This window comes from Ruditapes philippinarum, unplaced genomic scaffold (genome assembly GCF_026571515.1).
Source record: "Ruditapes philippinarum isolate M1 unplaced genomic scaffold, ASM2657151v2 ctg219_1_1_1_1, whole genome shotgun sequence".
Taxonomy (NCBI): Eukaryota; Metazoa; Mollusca; class Bivalvia; order Venerida; family Veneridae; genus Ruditapes; species Ruditapes philippinarum.
In genome coordinates this window covers 104515-122060 of record NW_026859162.1, presented here as the reverse complement: position 1 = coordinate 122060, position 17546 = coordinate 104515, and the positions used below count along the sequence as shown (strand labels likewise).

General features: G+C 31.8%; 1 protein-coding gene across 7 annotated transcripts in view; it reads left to right on the top strand.

Moving 5' to 3' along the window:
* Positions 1-17546, top strand: part of LOC132755470 (receptor expression-enhancing protein 1-like) — a 40193-nt gene that overhangs the window by 7632 nt on the left and 15015 nt on the right. For 2 of the 7 annotated variants that reach the window (XM_060746338.1, XM_060746340.1), the window contains exons 2-9: positions 1940-2012; positions 4937-5013; positions 7226-7346; positions 11694-11807; positions 12996-13134; positions 13653-13889; positions 16137-16274; positions 17453-17473. In XM_060746338.1, coding sequence (XP_060602321.1) covers positions 1940-2012; positions 4937-5013; positions 7226-7346; positions 11694-11807; positions 12996-13134; positions 13653-13889; positions 16137-16274; positions 17453-17473 — 920 coding nt within the window. The remainder of the gene's footprint in view (positions 1-1939; positions 2013-4936; positions 5014-7225; positions 7347-11693; positions 11808-12995; positions 13135-13652; positions 13890-16136; positions 16275-17452; positions 17474-17546) is intronic. The other 5 variants (XM_060746343.1, XM_060746341.1, XM_060746339.1 and 2 more) reach the window with 5 other exon arrangements.

Sequence of the window (17546 nt, the reverse complement as noted above, 5' to 3'; positions counted from 1 at the left end):
TACCTGAGATTCAACCTTAATTCATGGTTTGATTTTTTTTGCTTGGTTTTTTTTTTTATTAGAAAATGTATTATAGATTGATTAAGACACTTGACTGCTGTTTTGTTCTGTCAAGAATTTAATTTATTAATTAGATTAATTAATTCTTGACAGACAAAAAAATGAAATAGAGGTAAAATATTGTGCATACATGTATTTATAGTTCTCTGCTCTATAGATTTACGTAATTAAGTATAATTTACTAAATGTAAAAATTGAGCAGTAATGACATTGATGAACATTTCAAATATAATGAAAGTTTTATTGTTATAAAGTTAGCAAGTAAGATGCACTTTAATTTAAGGTTATTTTTTACTGTATACAGGTGTTTGAGAAGAAAGAGTTGTATGTTTTATGATAAGTTTGATAATAAACAGAATGGTAAACAGCATTGTTGAGTCTAGTACACACATACACTTAAAACTATAATAAATCTAACATAATGCCTGGAAAATCTTCTGAATTATCAGGTTGTACAGGTAGCATTTATTTTACAGCGTGCAGTGTCCAACACCAGCTGCTGTACGATATACCTGTAGTAAATGTTCTAGAAAATATTTTCCCAGGGAGTTGCTTATGTACAGTCTAGTCTATATCTTTGTTGATGGATGCTTTTTATTATGTATCACATATTGTTACATATGTTTTTTTTTCTGTGTTGAGATGAGAAGATTATGTGAGTGTAGGGATATTGTGTAAGAGAGTAAATTTGTGTTGGTCCTCTGGAGCAAAAACTTGTGTTTATTGAAGATCTTTGGGTTTTTATTGAAGATCTTTGGGTAATTATTGAAAATCGTGTTGTGTAATTATCAGCTAAGACAGTCTAACTGTCTGGTTGTTATTGTTGTTGTATGATGAAAATAGTTAATACAGGATTTATATGACGGGAATAATTCAATGCAGTATTTGTTAAGCTGTGAGAGAAGATGCAGCTCTGAAGACAATCATTGTCTGAATAATTCATATATATGTTACATGTGTGAGACTGTTTTGACAAACCAGGAAATGACTTGAAATGTAATACTTAAATGGAGGTTGTATAAATTTACAACATGAATATGTAATTAAACTAAAGTTTTAGCAAAAATGAATGTGGAATTGCTTGTGAAATTTTAAGTGTTTACCATAAATGTTGAAGGTAGACAGTGTATGTATTGTATTGAGAAGTTTGTTATTACAATAAGCTTTAGGTAGATGGATGAGAATAACTGTTTCTACATGAGTGAACACATATGATAACACACATATGGAATGTTAGGATACTGTTTCTATAATATGATCATTAAATGCAATCATATAAGATCATACTGTGTGATTCATGGATTTTATATAACAAGAATTGATGTTTATGTGGGAGGTATCATTTAGATGTGAGGAAATAAGTCGATGCATGCAATATGCATTTTAGATATAAGATATTTTAGTTTTACACATTTATAAGGAATTTAAAAAAGCAGTGGACAGTGAGCCCTCAATTAAAAAGGACTTGTTACATTGTATATTTGATGAAAACGGGATTATTCAGTCTTAGAAGATATGACGGTATTTAATGTGGTGTAAAAGGGATATGGATCAACATTGGAATTCTTGTGAACTTGTTAATTTTATATTGAATGTAAAAATACTGTTTTTGTATTATTTTAAAGTGAAAACATAAGATAATATGGACTATGACATTTGTTAGACATTTCTGGACGTGCCTATGCTGGTTTGCACAGTTGGTATGGAGATTACCTAAGCGTTTCAAGTTCATTTTGACGGTTGTACTGGTAACTGTGTATGTTGACCAGTATGGGTCGGAGAATAGTATATATATTGGGAGGGTGATACATCGTCACGCAGTGTCCATTCTCCTGACCACCTTACATACATTAATACCTATTATGTACTTGTTTTGTAGACTGGTGTTCGGGACACTGTACCCAGCCTATGCATCATATAAAGCTGTGAAGACGAAAAATGTTAAAGAATATGTAAGTACCAAGATTGTATTATTATTAAGATTCAATTTTGTGTTTTATTGAGTGCAGGTGGTTTGTGTCACTACACATAATGACATGAACATAAGTATGTTAATTTCAAATCTTGCCAGGGCCTCCAGGGACTCTAAGAATAATTTCATGAGTTGCCTAAAGAAGGTTAATGATCTTTTATTGATAAGTGGCATATATGTTATGTTTGGTCTTCTTAAAGCTCTGCTGTAAACCAGGAAGTTTCCAGATGAGCTACAGGTACACTGTATAATGTATTACTGTATTGATATGACATAAAGCCAAGTTAAAACAAACAAATATAATTATATAAAGAAACAAGTAAAAATGACCAAGGTTTCATAGACCTGACAGACAGGTAAAGTTCCCTGCAACATGGTTTGAGCAACCTTGCTTCTTTTGGTTGATATTAAATTGATTTCTGGCTGGTATTTGTTTATTAATAATGAAACCTCAGTATGAAGTAAATTCATCAATTTACTACATTCATGCTGCTTAAATAAGATTTTCAACCATAGCTGTTAAATGAGTCTGAACCTTGCATTTGATTTACAAAATATCCCCTCATTCTTCTCCCCAAAAAGCAAAAAAAAGATCAGAAAAAAAGATATTCGGTATTAGGTAGATGCATTAGGGAAATCAGGAAATCTAATGCATTATAATGTAGAGACATTCTGTCCAGAAAACATTAAGGAATATTCAATATACAGCATGTTTTATTTGACAGGTTGGTTTAAACATATTTATTCGATATATTTACATTATGCATGATGAACAATATTAACAAACTATGACAGCTTATGAGTGTCCTCTCCCAAGTAAATTTCAATATAAAAAGTAAGGAAATAATGAGGAACTGTGGCATTGTTGTGTTTTACTATGGTAAACAGGATGGCTATTTGAGCATGACAACCAGTTGAAGAAAATAATACTCTTTGAGATAAAAATAGAAATTCGGAAATTTATGTGCAATAATGACTGAAGAAAGTACAAGTTCAGTTATATTTGATGGGTTGGTGTAGATTTTACTTGTATGTAATTAGGGCTGTCATTGAATATCGCGATATTGATATATCATCGATATTCATCATCTGATACAATATCTATACACATTTTCAAATATCGGTACAAGCTAAAATTTATTCATTTCTGTTAGTTAAAATATACCTCTCAATTGTGCCTAATAAGAGAAGTCACTTTTTTCCAGTTTTCTAGGCTAACTTGAACTTTAAACTCGGTTTTCAAATTTCAGTGACAAATAAACAGAAAAAAGAAACTTTCTGTTAGTTTGTAGTATTTGAGTCTAATACAAGCATGCATAACTCCATGATCCCAATTTATAACACACATTTAAATGTTTTTCATTGTATTTACTGTTAAAGTCGATATATTGATATATTGTCGATATTTGTCTCTCGATATATCGATTCAAAATTGTCCATCAATGACAGCCCTATTATAGATACTTATTTATGCTTCATATTTTATAAATGTTGTATAATTGTGTTATAAATAAGAATGTATTTATCTTACAGCCTGCCTGTAGACAACACATTCTACCTATATGATCAGTGCAGACCTAGATTAGCTTGCTCATCTTTGTTGTCTGATCATAGTCTCCACTGTTCTTTATTCCTTTAAATAGGACACACCATTTTGAATTACACTACAGTTGACTCTCGGTAACTCGAAATCCAAGGGACTGGGCATTTTACTTCGAGAGAAACGGACTTCGAGTAACATGGAACTACCGCTATTACGTTGACATTCGTACATGTATATACATGTGCCTGATTGAATGCGCAAAGAAGTAGGTTTGTTATTGTTGTTAGCGGCAATGCTGCAATATCTAACCAATGAAATGACGGTAAATCGCTCACAACTACAAATTATAAATTCAAAATTGAATACATGTATATTAATGTCAAACATAAACACGCAATTATATTTGATTTAATTGATCATCGGACGAAAACGAAATTAGCAACTATCGTGAACCGAAAGTTCACATTAATGTATGCAATATGACAGAACATTAATTATACATATGTCATTTACGTTGATAACACACACCAATACCTAGGCTTTTATTTGACTAACCCCCGTCAGACTGGCACGAGTAAACTTTCTTAAGGAAATGTTATCAAATTTTAATTTAATTAAAAACCAATTTAAAAACAATTAAGTCCTGAAACGGATTAAAGTCACTTTTACGACGTGTTAATAATACATGATGACCGGCAATTAAAAATTACAATCACGAGTGACAACATCTCACCTTGATGTCGCCGACCTTTGATCAGTCTGCTGTTTTCACACTTCGACTAATTTAGATGAAAATATGTTGGACTTTAATTGACGGGACCAAATTTTCTTTTCGACTAAACAGGAGTCTCGGTTAGTCAAAATTTGACCTAAGCGGAGTTAAAATACAAAGATAAAGAAGGAAATTTGACGGGACTTTAGAAATAATTCGACTAAGGCGGACTTTTGAGTAAAGCGATTTTGACTTATTGAGAGTCAACTGTATTTTGAATTTTCCTAAATGTCCAGATTGAAAGATGGACATGTCCATGTAAAATATATGTTCAGAAGATAGAATTATTATTTTCAGTAGTCTGTACTGTAGAGACACATTTTGGATCATTTATGACATTCAGTTACAGTAGAAGTCAGATCATTTGAGTCAATAAAAAGTCTTACAGTGTGAGAATTTGATAAGTAAGACATTAATTTAGTTTTATTATCCTTGGGATCCAAATACAAAATTGAGCCACTTATCTATGATATAAACTTTCAGAAAATTTGTGTTTCAAAATGGCACAGTGGGGCCTAATTTGATTGACCAGTCCAATGTACAAGATTAGATGTATTTATTTTGTGTTGTTGTTGTGTTGTTTTTTCAGGTAAAATGGATGATGTATTGGATAGTATTTGCTTTATTTTGTGCAGCAGAAACTTTTGCTGACGTGTTTCTATCATGGTGAGTGTTATATTATCTAAATAACCTTCAATTAACTCATAGGTTGGATCTATTATTTTCCCCCTATTCACCAGACAGCATCTATCTAACTTTGCTTTCATTTGGCAGAAAAATAATGATGTACATTTATCAAAGAACGTCAAAGAATTATATGATATGCATGTCAGTATTTATAAAAAAAAATTAAATCCAAGAATTTTATTCACTTAAGTTTTGGTTCATTGTTCACAATTTGATCAGGAAGTTTAGTCCACTCCTGCATAAGTTGACTTAAAGCAAGTAATTTTGTTTCATGTCTAATAAATGTCTGTAAAAAGGAAGTTGTTACTTACAAACTTTGGTAACTGCTTGCAAGCTCTATCACCATAACTGTTAAAGGTTTATACTGGAAACTTCCCTTAGTGCTGTAATGGTTATGTAGTAGGTATTCTCTAGAAACTTCACACATATAGATATGGTTATCATATCACATTTAAGTTTTCACATATCCTCATTACGATTGTAGGTCATTGAGACTAACTATAGTATTTGAGCCGCGTCACGACAAAACCAACATAATGGGTTTGCGACCAGCATGGATCCAGACCAGCCTGGCATCCGCGCAGTCTGATCAGGATCAATGCTGTTTGCTATTAGTTTCTTTACTTGTTATAGGGTTTGTAAGCGAACAGCATGGATCCTGATCAGACTAGATGCGCAGGCTGGTCTGGATCCATGCTGGTTGCAAACCCATTATGTTGGTTTTGTCGTGATGCAGCTCATTTAGTTTTACTGAATAAAATTTATTTCCCTTTTAAAGCTTTGAAACTTCCAGATTGAATCTATGTGTGCAAAAACTGTATCTTTAAAATCATTGAATGCATTTAGTTCACAGAGCTCATTATAGTTTTAAAGATCCTTATAAACTAACTACTAGTATAGCATTGATAATGATTGAAATATTTTATGTTATATGACATCCTAGCTCTGCAGCATCTCAGATAAAAAAAATATAAATATGTCATTTGGATAATCTTAAAAATATTTCTGGATTGAGTTCTAAAGTGATTTATTATGAATCAAGAGCATTTTTATCATCTGCTCTATAAAGATATATTGATACATTGCATCAAGTGGAAGATCATGTGTCTTTCACTTACCAACAACATCCATAATGATAATTATGTAATTTTTTCATGGTTTGTTTTCACTTATTATACCACCGCACAACAAAGTTGTAAGGGGGGTATACTGGAATCAGCTTGTCCGGACCTCTCCCCGTCCATCTGTCGGTTTTTACTTGTCCGCCCAATTACTTGAGATTCCTTTGGCCCACAGTCTTCATATTTGGCATGGAGGTTAGTCATAATTAGTAGATGACCCCTAATGATTTTGGGGTCACTGGGCCAAAGGTCAAGGTCACAGGGGCCTTGACTTTAAAAAGCTTGTCTGCCCAATAACTTGAGATTCCTTTGGCCCACAGTCTTCATATTTGGCATGGAGGTTAGTCATGATTAGTAGATGACCCCTATTGATTTTGGGGTCACTGGGCCAAAGGTCAAGGGCACAGGGGCCTTGACTTTAAAAAGCTTGTCCACCCAATAACTTGAGATTCCTTTGACCCACAGTCTTCATATTTGGCATGGAGTTTAGTCATGATTAGTAGATGACCCCTATTGATTTTGAGATCACTGGGTCAAAGGTCAAGGTCACAGGGGCCTTGACTAAAAAAACCTTGTCCGCCCAATAACTTGAGATTCCTTTGACCCACAGTCTTCATATTTGGCATGGAGGTTAGTCATGATTAGTAGATGACCCCTATTGATTTTGGGGTCAAAGGTCAAGGTCACAGGGGCCTTGACTTTAAAAAGCTTGATAAAAAAAATATAAATATGTCATTTGGATAATCTTCAAAAATATTTCTGGATTGAGTTCTAAAGTGATTTATTATGAATCAAGAGCATTTTTATCATCTGCTCTATAAAGATATATTGATACATGTCATCAAATGGAAGATCACATGTCTTTCACTTACCAACAACATCCATAATTATGTAATTTTTTCATGGTTTGTTTTCACTTATTATATTAAAAAATAGTATAATACCATCATAATTATTAATGGTATTACAAATCGTCCATTATAGACCTACTCCCTTTAATAAAAAGATATTGTGATCTGACCTGTAAGCCATGATAAATGACCCATTTCTTGTTTTTGATGATTTTTCAGGATTCCATTTTACTATGAAATAAAGATGATATTTGTATTTTGGTTACTATCACCTGTTACTAGAGGATCAAGCTTTATATATAGGAAATTTGTTCATCCAAATCTTGCCAAGAGAGAAAAGGTAAGACTTTAATATATGCCCCAGTTGGTTGTAATTTCGAGCCCATATCACTTTGACAATGCAGGGGGATAGTGTGGATTTTACAGAGTTTCTGTCATTGATCTGTATGTAAATAATTGCCTTTTGTTTTATTTTTGTGCAAGAAATAATGGGGGATATTTCAGACTCACATTGCAGGGGCATTAAGAGGGGATATTACCAGCATACTTACTCAGTAGATTGACCGTGCACAAGAGGTTAAATTATGAAACAGTCTTAAGTCCCTTCTATTGTTTGGATGGTGAATGGGCATTATTATAATAAACAGGAGCATTTATATACTCATTGTATGTTACAGAACAAGAGATATCAATAATTCAGTTGTTATAAATGCACTGGAGTATTTGTTTTATAAGAAAACTTCTCTTCCTGCCTCTTTTGCATTGCACTGCAAAATTTATAGATACTTTAGTATAATTCAGCTGAGTATTTTCATGAATTTTCAACTTTCAAAGTATTGCCCTATATTAAGACCAATGGATCATCCTTAAAACATGTGTCTTTATCAAGGGATTTGACACAAACCATATTCAGCACATGTATTTATTGAATGTATAAAATGATACACATGTACATGGATTTTCTATGTCAGTCAGTCTTTGTTCAATGAGTTAATACATTTACCGTGCTGCAATCAATACATTGTAAACAGTGGTGGTGGAGGGGGTGCAGGGAGGAGGGGTTCTGTCATAAAGTTTTGTGCATATACTTCAGTTAAAATCAGTAGTTGTAATTCAAATACTACTAATTAATTAGTTATATAATCAAGTATCTCCTATACAATACTAATTGATGAACTATATACATATACATACAGTATCTGCTGAACAAGACAATAAAGATAACTATTTCTTTGGATGAGAAATTCATAACAGATGCTTCATGTATACATCATGATACATGTACTTGAGCATGATATTGGATATTAACATCTGTTATTGTATGATATGGATCTACAGTCATGTATATACAAAGGTCATAGTTCAAAGAGCATTTTATTCGGACATGTTTATTTTAATGTATCAATAACTTACCTTTAATCCTCTTAGATCTTTTCGAACTGCATGTTATGTAATGATAATCCATATTTAGATTTGTATGTCCTTGGGTTGAATATTTTCTGTATTATAATTTAAACATTTCACACATTTATGATTAAAAGAAAGATAGATATTTATATATACATGTATGTTAGCAAGCTGTTAAGTGAGATTGCAGATAAATCTTTTTTTAAAAAGGAATTGTAGTAAGGAAAATCAATGTGTGGATATTGATGTTGTTTGAATAGATAAATAACAAGTAACAGCTACCATGAATCATTTAAGATACATAGGTACAAGTTTTCAGGCATTTGCCTGGAGTTCAGGTTTTTTTTGTTTTCCTGAAAGCACCATTTTACTATATAAAACCAATTGAAATAATGCTAAATTCAGGATTTTTAGATCCCTGGACAATGAGGTAGCACTTTAGCTAGCCTTATGGTTAAAGGCATCAAACTAGTTATCTAATTGCTGGCCATGTTGGTTCAAGCCATTGTTTCCTTGTGCAAGAAACTACACTGATTGCTGAGTACTGTTTGGTTCCAGGAATAGATATGATTGTACGTCTATAAGCTTCCTATATGTACACAATCAAACTTAGATCAAGTCTGAAGAAACTAAATTCATGAAATGAGCCGTGTCACGACAAAACCAACATAATGGGTTTGCGACCAGCATGGATCCAGACCAGCCTGCGCATCCACGCAGTCTGATCAGGATCCATGCTGTTCGCTATCAGTTTTTCCACTTAAAATAGAGTTGGTAAGCGAACAGCATGGATCCTGATCAGACTGCGCGGATGGGCAGGCTGGTCTGGATCCATGCTGGTCGCAAACTCACTATGTTGGTTTTGTGGTGACGGGGCTCAAATAAGATCTTACACTAACAGTATCTTAATTTTGTTTTACCATCAAAGGTTAGCAACCTTTACAAAGCTAAATATCTTAAATGGTAACTTAACTTTCATCATGATTTTAAAGAAAATTTTAGAATTAATACACAAATATAGCAAACAGTGCAGATCATGTTTAGACGGCAGAGATGTAATGATTGATCTTGGTCAGCGCTGGTCACAGGGCTAGATTAAGTTGCCACAAGCATGCTAAGATTTTATCTTGTCCCTTAATGTTAGTTTCTAAATTCAAGTATTGAACTATTTCAGTTTATTATGTTAGTGTAACCAAGTAGTAAATAAAGAGTCATATCATGGTATTTAATTTGTTAAACTGACCAACAAAAAGTCTATTCACTGCAATTCTTTAAACATTTTTACACTGCGACAATTTTTCACCATTTAATTATGTTTTCTTGTATTGTTAAGTAAGAAAAGAAATGACATTTTTATACTAAGTATGCCAAATTGGAACATGAATTATGTTGTTAGATAGAAATTTGATTTATGTAATTGCCATGTAAATGACTGGAAGTTAAAGCAATTATGGTAACTTACAAAAAAAATTCAGTAGAAATAAGAATAAATAATTGATGATGATGATGGAAAATTTTCACTTGTTTTGGGAAAAGTCCCTTGCTCTAATTGGGAAAAGTTATATGCCATTACAGGCACTTTTAGAAATTTTAAGAAGTTGAACATGGATTTTATGGGTTTTTTTTATTCAAAGTGTATGATCAAATGATCTGTCTCTAAATTTTTCTTAAACTTTTTTTTTTAAGTCAAACTATTAAAGTAATCTCAAAAAGTTATATTTTTTTGGCAGCTATCGGGAATATTTTATTAAAATTGGGGAAAACATGAGCTTGTTTTGGGTTGGGGGTGGGCTTTTTATCAGCTGTGGGAGATAGTACAAAAATCTCCCTGATGATGATGATGAAACAATACTATTTTAATACTGAAAACAAGAATGTTTGTATAACACCAAGAACAAAAGCAATAATAATCATAAACAAGACTCTTATAAATACATTTGAAAAACTAATGAACATTAAATGTAATATGAGAATATAGCTTAGTAAATAGGAGGCAACACATGTACATACTGGTATGTAGACTGAATTAATTACTGTAAAACTAAGCTTGATTATTTTTTTGTACATTTGTTGTATTGAAATGTTCAATAAAACGATAGTGTTGAACCATTGCATTTCTTAACTTATGTACATGTAATCAGTAATCATAAATGTAATCTGATTACTCCTGTCAGTAATCAGTAATTTAATCAATTACAATGTCAAAATGGAGTAATCAGTAATTTAATTTAATCAAGCATTTTGACAAATAATCATAATTTAATTGATTACAATTGTCAAGTAATCGCCCCATGTCTGAACAAGAGCAACAACATTACTGTAATTATTAATGAAAATAAGGAAGATAAAGAATTTAAAGTACCGGGGTAGATCTAGCAATGATCATAGTATGAAAAAATAATAATTATGAATATCACAATAATATTATTAATAGCAAAATATTAAAGTTATAATACCTGTATTAAAAGTATAATTCTAAATCTTAAGCATCATAAAAGTATTTTTAGCTCTACATTCTGAAGATAAAGCAAAACAGTAATTATTGTCATTACCTGCTTGGACTCTTTAGTTAACTTTTTAATTAAGCTTTCGTTAACTTCAGTAGAAATAAAGCTATTACCTGGGGCATTGAAACTTATAATATGTGGATGCACCATGCAGACTTTTACCTGTCACACCAATTTTCAGGTCAAAAAGGTTAAAGGTAAAGGTCAACAGTAACTTGTACATTTCTGTTGTTGACAATTCATTCTTTTTACTTTTCTGCATACATCTAATGGTGACTCTTTAATGTTGCATTAATGTGCTGTCTGTCTGTCTCTTTCTGTTTTTTAATAAGATTCATCACCCTTTCCTATACAACAAGTTGAATAAGCAACTTTGACTTAAATATATTTTGTTATTTGTATGATGTACTACATACCTTTGATAACATAAGTATCTTTACTGTGGAAAGCATCCTTGAAAATACGTTTGTTACTGTTACTCTGCCATAATTACTCTCTCTGCCATTATTACATCTTCTGCAAATATTGCATACACTGCCATTATTGCATACTGTGCTATTATTTTTTACTCCGGCCATAATTACTTGCTCTGCCATTTTTACTTTCTCTGTCATTATTTTCTGTTTTTGTCTTTACTTCTGAAATTGGTTTTGTTTTGATAACTTTGTCACTCCTTGTGAACATAAGTTATTATTTATTTGATATGACTATATGACTAGTTCATTTCTATGCTTGCTGTAACAGGGTTAAGAACATATTTTCTTATGTTACAGGAGATAGATGAAGCTATTGCTCAAGCCCGGACAAAGGGTTACAGTACATTGATGACACTAGGTCATAGAGGTCTTACATATGCTACAAATGTTGTAGTAAACACAGCTATTAAAGTAAAATAGTTTTCTTATGTCATAAATGTGGACATTCTCATTTTACTTTTCTATTTATATATAGGATATCAATGCTAGTATGTATTTTTCTATCTTTGTTAAGATTGACTTTAGCCACTTTACTTCAAACAGTTTAACATTATGAAGACCATGCATGACTTTTTTCAAGGAAACGAATATCCATATTTTCCTTTATTATTTCCTCTATTATTGTTTCATTTAACAAGTGATAATAATTCAGAATTTTATACAACATGAACATGCTAAATACCAATTTTCTTTCAGTGGATTATCTTGCAATATCTGAACTTGTATCATTAAGTTATGTAACATGTATTAACTTGATATATCATTCACTTAAGTGTTAATACTTACAGTAGAAACTGATTAGTGGAAAGAGTCATTCTGTGGCAGAGTATCTTTAATATGCCAAGTTCTGGTCACTTGCCTGTCACTGCATTCACAGGTGCTCGTCCAGTCTTGGTGCCCATATAAAAAAAATTGAAGTTAAAAAAAAACAAAAACAAAAAAAACCCATAAAAATAACTATTTTGGGTTGATTGTAAGAAAAAAAAATTTGAAATTTTTTTTTTTTTTCCTATATACCATTACTACGAAAAGGTCACCTAGTCGCCGTAACGCTACGGAGCTTTACTAGGACACGCTGTGGAACAACCACAATGTCGAGCTCTGTAACAATACAAGCTATTTTGCTACTCTTTACACATCTTGCATTTAGAAAATTGTTAACATTCTCCTTCTACCTTACATACAATCTTAAATAACCTACATTTAAACTCGGACACTCCAATTTGTTAAAATCTTGCAAAACAACAGTGATTGTCGGCCATTTTGTCGAAAACGAAAGTACAAAACATACACCGTACTGTTTCGCTGTTCTGGTCCCCTACGACTACGTTCGCTGAATAATAGACAACAGTAACCAATAAATTGATGGTTACTGTTGTCTACTGTTCTGCGCACATAGTCATAGGAAACCAGGAGAGCGGAACAGTACAATGTAGGTTTTGTACTTTCGTTTTCGACAAAATGGCCGACCATCAACGGAATTTTGCAAGATTTTAACAAAGACACTTAAACCAGAGTCATTCAGTAAACTGTATTAGTATCACTTAAAAACCACCACCCACAAGAAACAAAACTGATGAAAGTATCAAAACTTTTCAGGGGCAGAGCACTTTAGTTGAGCAGATTAAAAAGAGTTATAGTACCAATGATTTACGGGTAAGAGATGATAGAGGTCGTCGAGGAGGTCGTGACGATGTTGATGGGGTTCCATATATAGACGACAGCGATGAAGAGTTTGGTAGGTAGTGTGTTTAATAATGCATGACATAATGAAGTGAAAATAAATATGTAGGCAGCACTTGACTTGAACAAAATAATAGCGTAGAGTTTCATGTGTTTATTTATAGTAATCAAATATTGTACAGGATGAAAGTTGTTTCCATAATTTGTGTTAAATTTGTTATGAATTTAATTTGCCTGGGTGTACAAATGTAATCGTTTTAAGACCATTTTTCTCATGGACAGGTGTATCATGGAAATATGTTTATTTTTACTTTTTAATTGATTTGAATTATCTGAATTTTTGCCGTTCAATGGAATATTGTAAGGTGAAAAAAAGCTTGTTTATAAAAGAACATCAATAAAAATTGTTGTATGTATGGCTAAAACGTCTGGTTTTAGTGTATTTTTGTACACTGTATGTTTAATTTTTTTTAATTAAAAGGCAAGTTAAACAATAATTTATGGTTTGATTTAGGAATATTTATAACAAAGTAATACCTGTACATATGTAGTTTAATATCCACCATATTTCAGGTCTTACATTACAAGAATCTTCCACCGAAACATCAGATACCTCTTTAATCCCTAGCTCTAGAGCTCAAACACAAAACCCTAGTTCTAAATCTGTGGCTGAAACAGGAACCTCAAACCCAAAACCCACAGCTTTGAGCTCTAAACAATCAGCTAGGTCTAAAATAAGCGAGTCACAGTCAAGTTCAAAACTTTCAAAGCCTTCTGACAAAACAAAGTCTACCTCAAAGAAGGGATCTGGTACTTTTGTTATTTTTGATATCCCCCGGTTGAATTTTATGAACCTGGGATTTTAGCTTACTCTCTGCCTTAAAACTGTTACTAGGGTGCTGGATTTGGAACATTGAAACAAAATTTAACTGTGTCATTCACATGTAAGTTTAACTGATTTTCGTGAAACATTTTTATTTTTTGTTTTGACTTTAATGATAACCTACATATAATTGTGTTTGTTCATATTGAACTGGAGACGATTAATATTGAAATACATACAGGATGGATATATCTGGGTTTTTGTCTGTGTCTATAACCTCTTATCACTGTTGATTATAATTTTTTTTTTACTTTGTTCACTAAAAAAACAAAATATTTATCATTTATATGAAGTTTTGTCATAATTATGTAATTCAATGACATTGACAAAAACCTCATGCTAAATCATTTTAAATGTTGGTTAAATCATTGTGCATTTGTTTACAATGTAATATATATATTTATCAAAAGCACCCTGGGCACAGAACTAAAAATAACCTACACACCCATATTGGTTACTTTGTTAGTTTTGTGGGCACCACTCAGTTTTAGTTGTTTAAGAATAACTTTCTAGGAATGCATACTTGTATAATTTAATGCTATAGTAGTGACCTTTTTGAGTATGTCTTTGCATGCTTTTAAGACATATACAAATGTTACATAATTATAACATTCACTTGTTTGTATGTGTAAAAGCATGTACATTGTCATGATTATTTTCGTCCCTGTATCCTTTACAAAAACTTTTTATTTGAAAATATAGATAAGTCCCTATTTTACCAAAATTCTATATCTAATTGATTGAAGTTTAGTCAAACATTTAAGAATAATATGTTACTCAAGAGGGTTATTAGAGGGTCAACCGGGTCATAGTATCAATGTATTCCTTTACTTTTAGCTGACACATGATTGTATATAAACACATAGAGCTGATCTTAATTGACACATGATTTTATATACACACTTACAGTGGATCTTGATTGACACATGATTGTATATAAACACATAGAGCGGATCATAATTGACACATGATTTTATATACACACATGGAGCGGATCATAATTGACACATGATTGTATATAAATACATAGAGTGAATCTTGATTGACACATGATTGTATATAAACACATAGAGCGGATCATAACTGACACATTATTGTATATAAACACATAGAGTGGATCTTGATTGACACATTATTGTATATAAACACATAGAGCGGATCTTGATTGACACATGATTGTATATAAACACATAGAGGGGATCTTGATTGACACATGATTGTATATAAACACATAGAGCGGATCATAATTGACACATTATTGTATATAAACACATAGAGCGGATCATAATTGACACATTATTGTATATAAACACATAGAGCGGATCTTGATTGACACATGATTGTATATAAACACATAGAGCGGATCATAATTGACACATGATTGTATATAAATCATTACATGCATAGATCTTATTTAAGATTCAGGACTGCACGGGAACATTTCTGTAAAAAATGCACTGCTTTTATTAACTATGTTTATTCGAATTATTATTACCATGCCTTATTTTGTGTAATTTGTGTCATAATATGATGTTTTGGCAGAGTTTTGTCCTTTTATTTTATGAGTCAATATATTATGAAAGATTTCATCCTTTTCAGACATATCCCATATTATTGACCATCTTGATTTATAGAATTATGGTCCAGTCTGAGTGTTGTTTCTTGGTTTTCCAACCAAAATTTTTACATCTTTTGCATGTAATTGTTGATTGCATAAAAGTGTTGTTTAAAGTATAGAGCTTTAAGTAAAGATGATGCTTTGTTAATATTTGTAGAACTTCTCCATTTATAGAAGAAAACAAGAATCAGTGCATTTGTTGTAAAGATTAACCATTTTCATGCATTTACATTGCTGCAACTTTTCCTTTTTTGTATCATTTTCATTCTATAGAATAGCTAAATCAGAATACATTTAGTAATAACAGCATCAGTAGTAACGAGTGCATTTTTGGCAAGAGCTTTGATTTATTCAGTTGTAAAGGCTGTGATCATATTAGTGGATCATTATGTTCAACACTGGAATGCATTTGTTTTCTGAATTTTATAACTTTTTACTTTTGCCTTACGCTACCAGTTACCATTACTAAAATCAAAAGATTTATAGAATACTGATTTTTTTATGAAACACAACTCAAATGTAAGTGAATATTATTTTACTTCATTGTTTTCTGTAGAAAACAGGTTACGTGCAGACAACAAAGAGCTGGATCGTCGTGAAAAACAAGATTTTGAGAAAAGAGAAAGGCGCCCCCTAGCAAGAAGTAAGAGTGACGCTTCCGAGCGAAGACCCAAACGATCCCGCCCTAATTCAGGTGCTTTTACCTGCTGTGCTAGAGTGCACTCCAGCACTTATATATCTATATATATTTGTACTCAGATTAAAGCAGAAAGGTTGATAGTAGTTTTTTCAGAATGGCTTATTACACCTTTGAGCTTTAATCATTTTATTCATTTTCATTCTGCTTGGATTTACTCTGAAATAAATGCTCAAAAAATATATAAACTTTTCAAATGTTGCTTAGCTTAAGATTTGGTCATATTTGGTGGTCATGAAAGGCTAAAGATCAAGGTCAAAAAAACAGTTTGCTGTTCAATAAACTGCCATGACTATTTTAACCTTTTCAAATAACTGACATTTAAGGCCTAGTATTCAGCTCACCTGATCCAAAAAAATAGTAAATTTTTTTTGATTACTTGGTTTTCATCAATATGCAAAATCTTTGATGTAACCTATTACCAAAACAATAACAATTTGGAGGAACTCCCACCTTAAGACAATAGGCATTATTCTTAAATTTATATTTTTGAAGTTATGCCCCTTTTTGAATGTAGAATTTTTGCTAAAATCATACTCATTGGCATAATTAATATAGGGGTGAGGTACAAAACTGTTTCTAGAGCTGAGCTTCTTTTTCACATAGAAAATAATGAAACTTTTGAATCTTGAATATTTACAATCATAAAGCTATTCAATCATCTTACGAAGAAGAACCATTACACCATAGCTCACTTATATTTGATTTTTTAAGTTGATGACCTACACAGATAACCATTGTCCCTGCATGTTGTTGTGCTCTTGTCAGGCTTGTAATTGAACAATTATTGAAAATTAAGGTCAAGGTCATTATTAAATATCAGTTCAAGGTAGAGATGATTCAAGTTAGATTATATTACCAATGTCAAATGCTTTACAATCAAATTGCACATTGCTGTTTCAATTGCCATCCTGTTGCATTTATATTTTAGTCATTGACACATTTCAAACTCGAAAGAGTGTTTTACATTTATACCAGAGTAATTCTTATATTATTTTTTTGCTCAAGGGTAAAGAGATTTTTATTTACTCATTATTTACTTTATACATTTTTTTCATGATTTGTTTTATTTTCATTCATACTTGTTGTACCATCAGCTATCATACACCATTATAGTAAGGCTATTGTACCAGCTGCAATAACCTTATATCACCATGGTAACTTATGTATTTTAGAGTCATCTAATGATGATGAAGGTAAAGGTTACATCAAGTTTCATCACATTTCAATCATAGCATATCTTATATAACAGACCTTGATCACTAATCT